This window comes from Leuciscus leuciscus, assembly GCF_965113295.1.
Source record: "Leuciscus leuciscus genome assembly, chromosome: 10".
Classification (NCBI taxonomy): domain Eukaryota; kingdom Metazoa; phylum Chordata; class Actinopteri; order Cypriniformes; family Leuciscidae; genus Leuciscus; species Leuciscus leuciscus.
In genome coordinates this window covers 7011582-7026394 of record NC_138734.1, presented here as the reverse complement: position 1 = coordinate 7026394, position 14813 = coordinate 7011582, and the positions used below count along the sequence as shown (strand labels likewise).

At 36.8% G+C, this 14813-nt stretch overlaps 1 protein-coding gene and 1 long non-coding RNA gene across 6 annotated transcripts in view; both read right to left on the bottom strand.

Moving 5' to 3' along the window:
• Positions 1 to 29: 29 nt before the first annotated feature.
• The window catches only part of LOC309507283 (myelin-associated glycoprotein-like), a 45704-nt gene continuing 30920 nt past the window's right edge, over positions 30 to 14813 (bottom strand). Inside the window, exons 1-8 of one of the 5 annotated variants that reach the window (XM_082181452.1) lie at positions 14406 to 14474; positions 14233 to 14276; positions 13160 to 13519; positions 11123 to 11431; positions 10786 to 11043; positions 8008 to 8092; positions 7892 to 7913; positions 30 to 1857 (exon numbers count right to left, since the gene is read on the bottom strand). In XM_082181452.1, coding sequence (XP_082037578.1) covers positions 1696 to 1857; positions 7892 to 7913; positions 8008 to 8092; positions 10786 to 11043; positions 11123 to 11431; positions 13160 to 13519; positions 14233 to 14276; positions 14406 to 14440 — 1275 coding nt within the window. In that variant the 5' untranslated portion in view covers positions 14441 to 14474 and the 3' untranslated portion in view covers positions 30 to 1695. The other 4 variants (XM_082181453.1, XM_082181451.1, XM_082181450.1 and 1 more) reach the window with 4 other exon arrangements.
• LOC309507303 lies at positions 4728 to 6314 on the bottom strand. Its single transcript, XR_014209116.1, has 2 exons — positions 6197 to 6314; positions 4728 to 4963 (listed from the first exon to the last, which is right to left on the bottom strand). It is a non-coding gene; the product is annotated as an uncharacterized lncRNA (long non-coding RNA).

Below are 14813 nucleotides of genomic sequence, written 5' to 3'. Positions count from 1 at the left end.
CCGTATTACTATTCTTTACCTGCCTCAGCCCTGCCTGTCGTCTTCTCATCCAGAGAGGTTTTCTGACCCAGGGGACGCAGGTATTATCCTGTGTCATCATCCCCATAAGACTCATTACTGAACCACTTAAAAGACCATCTCCTCCTTCAATGTCTCCATCTAAGGACTTATACAGAGATTGAACTCTCTATTGCCCCCTAGATCACAAGGTGTGGTGACACCACCACTTTATTCTTTTATTCTTTATTCTATGCATTGGCCAACCATTTGGTTCTTTGTTTCGTATACTTGCATATAATGTTTATGGCCTAACATTCACCGCCATTTGTTCTGCATATCTGCCTGAACGGCTCTTAACTCCAGGATGTTCTGGGGGCATTTGTACTTTGCTTGTGTAAATAAGTGTAAATCACATAAGATCTAAATTATCCTTATGAAAGAATGAAAAAATTACCCATTTGGCATGAAATGGAAGTTGTGGTAGTCTTTTTCTACTATTTTTTTTTTCACAGAACAAAACAAAAGGAACATTATCTGAGACAAGTGATAAAATAACAAGAGTAATACAGAGAAAAATAATAATAATAATAAATAAAAATATTCTGTATATATATATTGCTGCACGTAATATGAATGTTCACATCTCAACAAACATGATACAATAATATACAGCCATATAATGATATAAAATATATAATGTATATATAAAAAAAAAAGAAAAAAAAACCCCACTTTTTAATTTATAGATTTAAATATTCTTTAACCATGTGCCATCTCTGATTAAAAAGGTCAGTTTTCAATTGTAATGATGCAGTCATTTTTTCCATCATATAAATCTGTTTTAGTCTGTTTTCATTCAGTTACAGTTAGTGATTTCACAGACTTCCAATTAGCAGTAATGTTGTTGTTTTTTGGCAATTAGTAGTAATACACGTAAAATATATCTTTGGTCAGCACTGAAAACATCACCTGATATAACACCCAGACCAGTAAGAAAAAACATACATTTGAGGGAACTTCTCTTTTTACAATTTTCTCCATCTCTTCTTTAATATTTTTCCAATACGCAAGGATTACTGGACAGTACCAAAATATATGTGTATGGTCACCTGTTTTAAAAAAAATGTAGAGTAGGACTTGATTTTGTCCATGGGGAATTGATTGGATGGTTGTGGTTTGCTATTGCTGTGATCTCATGTGAGTGACAGTTTGTGTGTGAGTTTGTGTGAGTAACGGTAATTTACCTTTGCGGCAATAAACACTTATCAGAGAAGAGATTTGGCAAGAAATTCTTATTAAAGATTATGAGGGCACATACATTAAAAAAATATATATAATGATGCTAATAATGATTAATTAAAATAAATAAATAATGGTGCACATGTAAATCATTTATAATAAATGATGCAATGTTCCATTAAAAAAAAGGAACTCAAATTTGATTTCATGGAGCCTTTAAATTCTTTAATTGAGCAAAGTGAATGTATCACAAAAACAAAAATAAAACATACAGAAAAGTATTCAGAGTTTAATTATAATTATTGGAGGAGAAAAAGGGGAAAGGAAGTATCAACGACATAGTTCTGAACATAACAGATGTGAAGTTGAATATGCTGATGCTTATTAAAATGATCATTACTGGCATGCAGAAAGTAGACTAATTGTTCAGTGGTGATCCATATTCCACTTCTCACTTCAACAGTTTGCATAAATGTCTTCGTAGGAGAGATTATTTTTGAATGTGCTTTCAGGGTTAACGGTGCAGGTCTCCTTAGTTTCATATGTATTTGACTGAAGCTGATGGGTTTTTGTTGCCTTTGACACATTGGCATAAATGTCCTGATCTTGGTTTGTTTCCTGAAATGCATTAATACATGAGCTGTGAACTTGTACTTACGCTGTTAGCTTTATGATAATTCACTCACAACATAACATTGTTCTGAAAGCAATGAAGCACTCATCATGAGTAACACTGCAGTATTAGCCCAGTTTCAGTGTGCTGTAAAATAACGGTAATCTACTGTGGTTTTCAGCAATGTACTGTTAATTTACAGCTCTCTACCGTTTTTACAGTATGTTACCGTAGAAATACCATGGAACGCATATCATTTGGGAAACCGATTGCTTCAAACAGTTCGAGTTTAAAAACTAGTATTTATACTGACAAGACTGTGAACTTACTTCATTTGAGTCCACTGAAAAGGAATATCTCTAAATATAAAACTGCAAACATAATGTGTAATAGTGAATTAATTAAACTTTAACTCAAATCTTTGTGGTTCGTATTTAGCGAACAAAAGCACACATGTATGTGCTAAAGTACTTAGCAAGGAGATTGTCTCTGCATCAGCAACTACACAAGTTACTGCTTTTAAATAAAGCAACAGACAGCATAACATCAGTATTTCTCTGCTCATCTTTGACTGAAGCACAGGCTCTTTTCTCCAGCACAATGGTGACCCACAAAACGAATTAATTACACTAACAGATCTCTCCTATATCCTCTTGTGCAAAAACACATAAAACACTTAAATTTAATATTACTCTCCTTTTCAGTTATTGACTTCGCATAAATTTTTTCAAGTTTTTCAATATTTCAGTGAAATTAACCTTCCGTTTAGTAAATCTGATTGTTATGGTTTACAGTATATATACTGTATTACTGTATTACTGTTTTACTTGATTTTACGGTAATCTACTGGCAGCTGTGGTTGCCAGTAAATTGCTGTTGTTTTTAATCAGTTTGATGCCGTAAATTAATTTACAGTTGATTACCGTTAAATTACGATTCACTCTGTTTTTTATTTTATTTGACACATTTAACCCTTTTAACCCCACTGCAAAATCTTCAGTTTTAAATGAACACTTGTGTGTCCACACTACAGTGTTGAAGTAACACTGAAGCAGTGTTGAAGTTAATGATATTATTCAGTGATTAATTAACTGATGATTGAGCATTAGTGATGAACACCTGATGTTAACAAGCAGAATCACTGAAGGACAGAGGAACAACAAGAACAGAAAAAAAGTGAAAAACAAGAACTACAACTGACTTCCAGCTACAGAAGACATTAAATCTCTCAAGATCTCAGCAGTGGAGGATTAAACAACTCCAAAAAATAGCATTACCAGCTTCACTTATTACTAACCAGATTGACTTTATTTTTTCATACAACTACAGAAATTCCTATTGAGAATTAACAGAGGTTTAGATGTTGTTTTGTTTAATTTGACATCACCATTATTGAGATCAATGTTTGCTTTAGTTGGGCTCTTGACCCTTGACTTTAACATTAGTTTTTTCTTTGGCTGCTGTAACTGTTTTTAAGACACATTTGTTGTGGCAGAAACAAAACCAACAAAAATGAGATCAGGGGCCCGTTCTTCGTACGTTGCTTATTACATCCGAGATCAAATGACACATCCAAGATGATATCATCGTGCTAATCATGATCTGGCTAACTCGGTTCTTCGAACACACTTGCCGGATATGATTAGTATAGCTGGATTGAGTTATCTGAGATAATTGCGCGTTCATGCGCTGGTTGAAAAGGGGATATGTATCGATAGTAGAAACATTGATCAGCAACGCTGCTATTGGCTGTTCAGCGTGGCCAAAGAGCGCGCTCAGTTTTTCTCCTCAGCAGAGCAAGAACTAATAGTCGAAGTTTATTCTGAATTTTAATGTTTAATTAAAACGCCAGGGAACACCTCAAAGTCTGCAAAAGCCAGGAGAGAGGGCTGGCAAAAAGTAGCAGATAATTTAAATCCGTTAGAAGTGGCCATGTTAGATGTTTTTATCACTTATTAGCCTATATTTTTGCATTTTAATAATTGCATAATTACTTTGTTCATTGTAATGTCAGAGTCACCACACTAGAACATGGGAACAAACAAAAGTGAAGTACAAAAATATTCTACATAATGGTCATTTTTAATTATATTATAGTCTCTTTTATAAAAGACACTGTTAAATAAATGGATGTCTGTTTATAAAAGCAACCAAGAAAAAGGCTGAGAAAAAAAAAAAGAAGAAAAGATCTTAAGAAGTAGCCTACACTGTAAAATAATTTTTGCTGCATTAAATTAAGGCCGTATAGTCATTTCAACTGTTAAATCTTGAGTAATGAGGAATTGCTTTGACTTGTGAAAGTGAAAACTGATAAACTTATGTTAATGTAAAATATTTTTCCCGAGTGTAGTTCATTGTAATGACATTGTGTTTTCCTCTTTTGTGCACTTTTACATAATACACCAACACTTGTATCTGTTCCCAAGAAAGTGGTGGCTGAAATATGTGCAGTAAGTGGACATTTTCTAACTTTCCAAAGGAAAGAAAGTATAAGACTTTGTAATGTCCATTTGTTTCCATTGCACTGGACAGTGAATAAACCCTCTCAGATAACTGTCATATGGAGGAACTAGCCTACCTGCAAGTGCATAAATAAGTTTACTTAATTCATACTTGTATGCTTTATGGCTGCAATATAAGTTGCAGGATTCCACCACATCTACAGAAAGGCCTACAGAAGAGTCTGCACAGACAGAGGAGACATAGGCCTACAGGTGGGCAGTGGATAGACAACTTTTCCTTTTTATTTATTGCATGAGGCATGTGTCTAATATCTCTTGTTGCAGGCACTTGACCACTGGCTTTTCTTTACAAAGAACAATTGAAATAAAACTCAAGGAACTAAGTATATTTGTCTTTTATTAAACATATAATGAAAAGTTTTTTTTTTTTTTTTTTTTTTTGCAATGTTGTGTAATATGGCACATGCAACAATGTCACAGGCCCTGTCAGGTGTGAAACCCTCAGACTTTTCAGACACTGAAATCTTCCCTTTAGTTAGCCAAAGTTCATTTGATTGTGTGCCCTTGTCCTGGCTAGAGCTGCATTGTAACTGGTTTGGGTCAGGGAATGGGGTCATACTGTCTGCAGGCAGGAACATGTCATAATCACCTATGAAAAAATGCAGTTCTACCAGAAAGACTCGGGAGAATTATTTCAATAAACCGTACATTTATTGACAGCTCAGCAAGCTGATAATCTACAAAGTCATTTGGCGTAGGCCCTGTCCGTAGTGCATAATCCGAGAGTATCGGATCTGCAATTCCTGCCTAAAGATGAAGGCAGGGGCGCAGCAGACCCCCCGGGAGGTATGGACAGGACCATCCTGGTGGTGGTGGGGAGGATGGGGGTAATCGTCGCTTCAGTATCTGCGAACTCAAACATGTGTAAGTACCGAGCTTTTATACATGAGCATGAGAATATGATTGGATAGAAGTGAAGGCAATAGGTGACGTAGTAATTGAGTCTTCCCGGCAGAACTTATGCTAAAGCTTTCATTTCTGTTAGGATCAGCATAAGTGTATGTAATACAGTGAGCTTGATATTTAATTGTGGAACTTTCCTTACCACTTTCAAATAATGTGCATAAATGCAACTCTGAAAATTCTTAAGTCATACACAGATCCTGGCCATTTTGCTTTCACATTTGTGATATGGAAGATTTTAGTCAACTGCCTTTTTTTTATTTGATATAATATTATTAATCTGGAATATTAAGAATCCCAATAGTAACTGGGCGTCACATTTACATTGTGAACCCCCTTTCTGTTCACATAATCCCCTTCATTGAGGCCTTGATGGCAGTCTATGGTAGCCTGTAGTCTATGGTACCAATCACGTTAGTGAAGCCTGAGTGACATATACTGTAATCGGCATGGTCATGATTGCATGATCTTCATAAAAAATTATGATAGCAAAAAAAAAAAAAAAAAACTGCTTTAAAAAAACTGCTTTACAACATTGGGTCTTAAAAACCTAAAACTGTTTTTTAAACCTAAAAGCGCCAGGTAAACTCCGAATGACACGACAGACAGCACTTTCCATCAAGTTCTCCGCATCTCCAATAGTGTTTAGGAAAGAGCCACTTGCAAATAATCTTAGGGCAATGCAAACAGTTTGTGCTGTAGTTAAAACCCGACTCCGACAAGTCGAAAATAAATGTGCGTTTCCAACAAATTAATAATGTAAATGACAATCTCACGAGTCACGAGAAAAAATATAAATCTCAGAAAGTGCACTATCGCGCTGCGCTGGACTTCCCGTATCAGCTCCGCTTATGAAGCCACAATCTAATCCTGTTTACATGAAATAAGCCTGCTCCCGAGCAGGTTTAAGTTTACGGACCTGTTGCTATGACAGCAAGTCCAGGATGAGCGTCGAAGAACCAAACAATCCAAGATCATGCCAAATCGTCAACAATCAAATCCAGCTAACTGAGTTAGCGACGTACGAAGAACGGGCCCCAGGTGTTGCTAGTTATGTTTTGATTTTGACGTCATCACATGATGTTTGGATCACCGATCTTATCCCGTGTCTAATCCCTTTTCAAAAAATTTTTGTTTTAATGCTCCTAATGTTATATTACTACACTGTGAAACTATAGCAATAGATCCAGCAGAGCTACGCAATCAGTTATGAAGGATTTTAAAAATCATCCTTCACAAAAAAATTTTTAACTAAGACCTTAGACACACACAGACATCAAGAATCAGCCAATGAATCTCAACAATGGTGACAATCAACAAAAAAGATATCAACGCTGAACCTCATAAAACACGCAACTAAAACTCAACACAAAACCAATAGCAAAAATAAAAGCAAAAAGTAAAAATTTAAGAAAATAACCAGACAATTCAGCTGCATAATTTGTTCATGCCACAATGCATGCTGGGAATAATGGACGATTTTTTTGTACTATGCTGGTACCCATCATGCACTGCAGCATTAAACATTTGATTGTCACCATTGTTGAGATTCATATGCCGATTCTTGATGACTGTGTGTCTGGCTGATATAGAAGTTAAAATGTTTTGAGCATTAACTGTTTTTTAAATCCTTCATATTTTCTGGTTGTCAAAACTCTGATAGATCTCCATCTGTAAAATCACAGTGACACCACAATCAAAATTACAAAACATCACCCATATAAATACATTAGACAATAAATGAGATCAGTGAATCTGGCCACTAGAGGATGATTGTGACTATTAACAAACACTGTCATCTGATCCTGTTTTCTTTCAGCTTCTTTTCCATAGAAAATGTATTTTAAACACACAGTTACAGCAGCCAAAGAAAAACTAATGTTCAAAAGTCAAGGGTCAAGAGCCCAACTAAAGCCAACACTGATCACCATCATGGTAACATAAAATGACATCTAAACCTCTGTCACCTTTTAATAAGAACTTATGTAGATGTCTGACAGAAATAAAGTCAATCTGGTTAGTAATAAATCAAGCTGGTGATTCTGTTTGTGGAGTTGTTTAATCCTCTGCCGAGATCTTCAGAGATTTAACGTATTTTATCTTCAGTTGATTTCATATTTTTTCTGTTCTTATGTTCCTCTTTCCTTCAGTGATTCTGCTTGTTAACAGCAGGTGTTCATCAGTCATCAATTAACTCACTTGTTTTCATTCACTTCTTCAAGTGGACTATATTAGTGAACTAATGTAGGGAATAGTGAATGAGGGTATAGTGCATGATTTGGAACACAGCCGCTGAGAGTCAACTTTGAGCGCTGTTAATTCACAGTATATTCCTGTAGGCTACTTTTTCGAAAACGCCAAATATTACCCAGAATGCATTTTTATACGGTATATTGCTGTTTTAATGGAAAACAGCATGTTACTGTCAAAATTTTGCCATTTTTTAGTTGTTTGCCTTGCCCTTAAAGACCTCAAACTGAAGTTGTATAGCTTTTACAGTCAAATTTACAGTCTATTTCAGAAAACAAATGGACTAAGAATATTGAAGACATGTTTTATCTATCTATCTATATCTATCTAACTCACTTCATAAGAAACATATCAAGATACTTACACTTCTGTGTGGTTTTTTGCACCTGCATATACCAAAAAAAAAAGGAAAACATTCTCATTTATTTTAAATAATGTATAAAATATTTTATGTCATTTAAATTTCTAGCAGGATCCTACCTTCTGTAAATCAGAACAATAGGAAGTGCAAATAAAAGCAATGAGAACAGTGCCAAAACTGCGAGGAAAGCAGTGAATGATATGCCTGCAAAAACAAAGAGAACTTACAAACATGGCTTTTGTTCCTGTTCATTTCAGTAATGACAGTAATGTACAAATATATGGTTAATCTGTACAGCAGGGTTCCTCAAATCCGGTCCTAGAGATCCACTGCTCTGCAGAGTTTAGCTACAACCCAAACAAACACACCTGAACAAGCTAATCAAGAGCTGTGTCCCAATTCAGAGGCTGCGTCCTTCAAAGGCCACGAAGATCAGAACGAGCGTTGTTAAATGGGATGGTCTAGCCGACGGAGGATTGTTCTTAACGCTTAGCAATTGTGACAGCTGCTGTTGATGAGTGGCAGTAACATTTGTACTGGACTTTTTTGAAAGTTATATTAAAGGGGATGTCTAACACTATTTCATGCATTCTGACATATTTACACTGTTAAAGAGTTGGATTCTCATGTTAAACATGGCCAAAGTTTAAAAAAACGTGTTGGACCTATGACAGAGTATTTCTGTACCAAATTCACTCCTTCAGGGTTCGTATAAGTTTCGGAACGTTTTTTTCCGAGTATGGCCCTGTATGGCGTCATCAAGGGTGGAATTCCTTGTATGGGCACTTCTCCTGGAAGAGCGTGCGCACACATCAACCAGGGCTGTGTTTCCCAAAAGCAACGTAAGCCTAAATTGATCGTAGAACAATGGTCTCTACGATAAACTTAGGCTCACAACGCTTTTGGGAAATGCAGCCCAGAGCAAGAGCAACGCCCATCAATGTGTATCGTTTGTTGCTCGAGAAAGATTTGACATTTAGTTTTTAGACCACAAAATCAACAATGTCATCAAAGAGTGTTTTTGGTTGTGAGGGAAAGACAATCTTGTTCAGCTTCCCAAAGAACCCAGCGGCAGTGGATGCAGTTTGTTTTTCCGGGGCAGCAACGGAGTTGTGCCAAGTGTGTTTTGCTGGCACAACATTTCGGTGACGAATGTTCTATAAACAAGGCCCTGTTCGACCCTGAATTTGCAGATCGTTTGAAACTGAAAGATGGAGCGGTCTCAGCGAATACAATATCCCGGTCATGAGTCGGAACTGCAGGCGGTAAAACTGCATCAAATGTCTGTGTTTTGCTGGCAATCGGCAATCAAAAGTTATCCAGGGGAAGTGTAATGATGTATTGTGTGTGTTTAAATACATTTGTTTAGCTGACTACCATAAGTGTCCATTTTTTTATTTTAAAAACAGTCCGTGCTTGTGACTCTTTAGCTCCGCCCACGCCACACCTCCAGGAGCTTGACTGTTTTCGGAAAGAAACGGTACAGCTGTATCTATCTTTTATAAATCTGATCAAACTAAAGACTCTTCGGAGATATGAAGGATTCAATACTATTCTATAGGTATTCAAGATTTACATGAGATTGGCAGAAAATGTGTGTGTTGTTATGTACCCACTGTCGGAAAACAAAACAGGGTTCACAAACAGCCTAAATATGTTCACCATGGTCCATTTCTGTATATAGCAAAGAGTATAAACTATATATATATAATCGCATCTTAGTAAGATATAAGTCAACATTTGAATTGCTTTAGAGTTTTTTGTTCTGTTTTTACATTTGCATCATTAGATATATGAGTAAGCTGAAACCCAGTGCTTATGTTAAAAGTGTAATTCAGCAAATTCTCTCAAAACAATCCTGTCGTCACCAGCGCACAAAGAGTTGTATCCTTCATTTCATGGGAAACGAAGGACGCTTTTGGAGGCCGCATCTGAAGCAGCCTTCGAATTGGGACAACCTTCGTCGCGTCGTGGTGAAGCAATGGCCTTCAAATGCGACCTGTGAAGGATGCAGCCTCTGAATTGGGACAGAGCTGAGGTCTTTAGAGTAGGTACTATTATGGCGCTTTTCCACTGCATGGTACGGTACGGCTCGGTTCGGTACGGCACGCTTTGGCGCTTTTCCACTGCATGGTACGGTACGGCTCGGTTCGGTACGGCTCACTTATGACGCATTTCCACTGCATGGTACGGTACGGTACGGCTCGCTTCGGCTCGCTTTAAATGGTACCACCTCTGTTGAGGTTCCAAGCGTACCGTACCGATACTAAAATGTGACGTGGAAACACTGCAGATCACTGATTGGTCAGACAGAATCATCAATACCAGCGTCATTGTATTTACAACACTAGACACTAAACCCGCTAGATTTAAATAGCCAGTAGACAACAGCCAACACTGTAGCGCCTGTTTTAAAAGTATTTGCTTCAAAAAAAAGAGTATAAACTTAAAAAAAAGAAATGGCTGAATCGTGGTCAGTGGACGAGGTGCAGACGTTCCTCTCGTTGGTTGCCGAGGAGCGGATGGGGAAACACGGAATGAAAAATTCGCATTTAATATGATGATGTCATGGCAGTAGAGACGGCAACTATAACGATCAGTCCCACCCACTTTGAAGCGGTACTAACTGCAGTGGAAAAGCAACCGAGCTAAAGCGAACCGAACCGTGCCGTACCGAGTCAAGTCGTACCAGCAGTGGAAAAGCGAAGCGAGCCGAACCGTTCCGTGCCGAGTCGAACCGTACCGAGCCGTACCATGCAGTGGAAAAGCGCCATTAGATACGAGGAAAATTGCAGGTAGGTGAGATTGATTAGGATCTGAACTAAACTCTGCAGGACAGTAGCCCTCCTGGGCAGGATTTGGGGAACCCTGCTCTACCATCTCAAGCACAGACTGACCTGGGACAGTGATCTGTAGGATTGTAGAGTTCCCTGCACCATGTAGGTTCTGTGCCTCACAAATGTATTCCCCACTATTATTATGGGTCGCAGTAAAGGAAAGCACACGCGAGGCACCTACTTCTTCCACTATAACATCCTTCTTCATGAACCACCTGTGGACCGCTGGAGGGTTGGAATTACTTTGGCAGGTAAGGGTTACATTATTACCAAGCCAGACTGAGCCTGTAACAGAGATCTGTGTTTCCTTAGGAGGATCTGTGGGCCAGAAAGAGAAGAAACTGAGTATTTTCAGAAAAACAGAAAAGCTGCAAACTGTGTTGGGTTAAAACCTCACACTCCACATTGAGGATGATGGTCTTGTGGCTGAGCAGGGGTTTGTCCTGTCTGTCTAGCAGATGGATGGAAACACAGTTCACTTTCAGCTCATGATGGCGGAACGATGGGATGAAGTTCAAAATGGCAGAAACATTCTGTGTCCCATCAGCATTCAGCTGTGTCCATTGTGTTATGTTCCCACCAAATGCAGGATCCCATGTTACATTTGGAGAGTTAAAGGGGCAAGGCGCTGGAACAGTGCAAGTCAGATTCCCCACCTCACCCTCCCTGAGTCCCGGCACAATCACATACGGCTCAGCCAACGAATCTATCAGGATATGGAGAGGAGAAAGAGTGATCGTAATGGTATTCATTTGTATAGAAACTCTGAGCATTTACAAATAATAACACTTTATTTCAAGGTGCCCTGGTTAACGTGTATTTAGGTAATATTTAAAGTTAAAAATAATAAAGTTTTTTTTACAGTCGCTATAGGATACATTTCTCAATTAATTGATAAGATAACAGTACAACTGATAAAGACTTTTGGAAAACCAGAACTCAGACGTGTCTGATCTAGTTCACAGCTAAGAACAGCTAACATAGGAAGTGTCTGTGTGAATGACGTAAAGAAAACTTTTTGTTTTTCAATATCGTGAAGTATCATACGCCAGCATAAGGCGCCAAGGGAAAGTCTTTAAAGACGCTGACTCATTCAGTAACAAACCAAGGGTAGGGATGGGGAGTATTTAAAATACCTAGGCCCATTTGCAATACAAAATATTATTTAATGAAATTTCAATTTAAATACATTTAAGTTTAGTATTTTTGTAAGTTAACCTCTTTATTAGGCTACTGATTTCCTGTATCAACTAGTTCATTCACGTGAGCTGCAGCTGCAACCTAGCATAGGCCTATATACAGTACTACACAAAGAGATAGATATACGGCTGGAGATTTAATTGTTATTTGTGTAATTGTGAATATTTTCATATACAGATTATTGTTCCCTACTTGAGTTTGAAAATAAAGCTTACAACTCCATTGAGAACAGGGTGAGAGCATTTTCTGCATTAATAAGGATCTGAGAATGTCATGAGGAGAAATAAAAAAAAGTATAATTATTATTTTTGTCCAGAAAGCTTATATAATTTGATAAGGTTCAATGCATTTCTCTCTAAATTATTAGATTTTATAAATAATTTTAATATAAATAAGCACATTCTTCACATTATTTCACTTAAATACAAAATAACTCATTAATGCATAACCCTGGTAAATCAGGTCAAAATATCTCATTTTGGGTGTCTCTGCTGACCTATTGTGGGGAAAAAAATATATAAACGTGATATTTCATGACTCTTGCCACTAGATGGAGCAAATTAACTGTTCCCCTGGATCCCAAAGTCCCATTTGAAGTCGGGTTGCTTCAGTGTGCATTCATGTAGAGTAGACTATATATTTAGATTTTAGACATTACAATTTATTTTTGTTTTGGAAATATGTGGGCATTTTAAGCATGGTTGGGGGGTTAGGGGGGGGTGGTATTGTATTTATACTGAAGTGGTTTATTTTGCAATAGTTATAATTATTGCAAAATAATTAATATGAAAAATTATTGCAACATAATTAATAATTATAATAATATAATAATAATTATAATAACAATTTGTGTGTGTATTCCAAGTTTAAGTGTGACAAAAGTCCTAAGGTCTTGGACCACTCCGATTAACACTCAAAAATGTTAATATTTCGGGTCAAAACGACCCGAGGAGAGGATGAGCTGTTGCCGCAGGAATAATGTTTTGCCGCGGGTTGATTTCCATCACCGTATGTACAATTTTGGCGCTCCAACACAAACAAAACACAACTATGTGTTTTGGGAGCAAAAATACACAAAATTAGTGGCAATGTTTGACCTAAAATGTAAGTTGCTTATAGCTAGGCTACTATGTGCCCCGTGAAACTCTGAACATTTTTCAAAGATGTGATGCCACAAACCGCTTAAACTGAAAAGTAATGTCTGATTCTTCCTGGAACATTTGCACTGCCTTACCTGACACATTTATCTGCACAGCTGTAGTTGCAGTCACACTAAACCCCTCAGATGAAAACCTGAAGAAGTAGCGATCTGAATGCTGGCTCGTGAGATTCATCATGACAGAAGTGCAGTTTTTCTTTCGTAAGTCCCCCACCACCTTTATCAGAGGTTCCTTCTGTCGGTGAGCGTTGGTAAAAGCCTCTGTGTCATAGAGTGACCACAGAGATCCTCGTCTCCAGGTTACTTCTGGTGAAAGGTCAAGATACTTTTCATTCTCCGTTGAAATTTCAAATCGGCAGGGAATCAAAAGGCAGGAGCCGCTGGTGGCGTTTAGGGTTTTGGGGGCGTATATTTCGATGTCATTACACCAAGCAGCTGGAATACAAATGTGCTATAATGAAATGTAATACAAATCTATAGGCCTATATACATTGTCCCTCAAAAATATTTTGACAATTATGCCACAATTAACAATTTATAGGCTACATGTATACATTATAGACTATATAGCCTAGATTTATTTGAAAGAAAATAGCACAAGAACACTTTTCAGTCAACACATTTCACTCAATGAAGCTTTAGGTTGTTTCAAAATGAACTTTCTGGTTGTCACAATAGAGCACATGTACACTTCATATACACTCTTAAAAATAAAGGTTTGGCATCTTTGGTTCCATGAACCTTTTTGCAACCTTTAATTTTAGGAGTCTATGATAAACATGCATTAACTACCATGAACTAACAATGAGCAATACATTTGTTACAGTATTTTCTAATCTTTGTTAATGTTAGTTAATAAAAATAATGTTACTAATGACAACTAATGTTAACAAATACAACTTTTGATTTTAATAATGTACTAGTAAATATTGAAATTAACATTAGTCAAGATTAATAGTTGTAGAAGTATAGTTCATTCTTAGTCCATGTTAATGTTAACTAATGAAACCTTATTGTAAAGTGTTATTTGTTTGCTGATCTAATTAAATGAATTTTCTGACATTTTCAAGTATGATATTAGTGTCCAATTATTATTATTATTATTATTTAATTTAATATTCTCAATGAAAACATAAAAAAAGACCAACCTGATAGAATGGTGCTGAATACAAGAAAATCTGCAGCAATCATTCTGAGAATCACCTGATGTGTAGAAATAATGAAGATTAAATGTAGCATCTTTTTTATAGTCATTTGTCTCGACAGTTGTAACAGTTTACAATGAAATAATTTCTAATTTGAAACACATTTGATAGTTTACCTCAAATAGATTTTCATGAGACTACAGCGACCCATATAAGAGTGTGAAATATGTTGCAAGCTCTGATCGAGATATTTGATAACGCCTTCAATGCAAAAAGCAGAAGTAAAATGTTTTTCTTAGTTCCCAGTTAAAGAAATGAAAACATCAGAAAGAACAAGAAACCAAGAGATGAATGAAGAGAGCAGGATGGGATGAAAAAGAACCTAATACAGAGGAATTTGTTACATTGTAGCCAAATGTGTTATTGTTTCTACTGTAGATTAATAATTCATAAATTCATATTGTTGCAGTGTTGGTGATATGCCAACTGTTTTAATATTTTTGTCTAACCTAATACCCTGATCTTGCTCTTGATGTTGTAAACTGTTAAGATATAGCCTATAGTCTCAGACTAAAATAACTGAA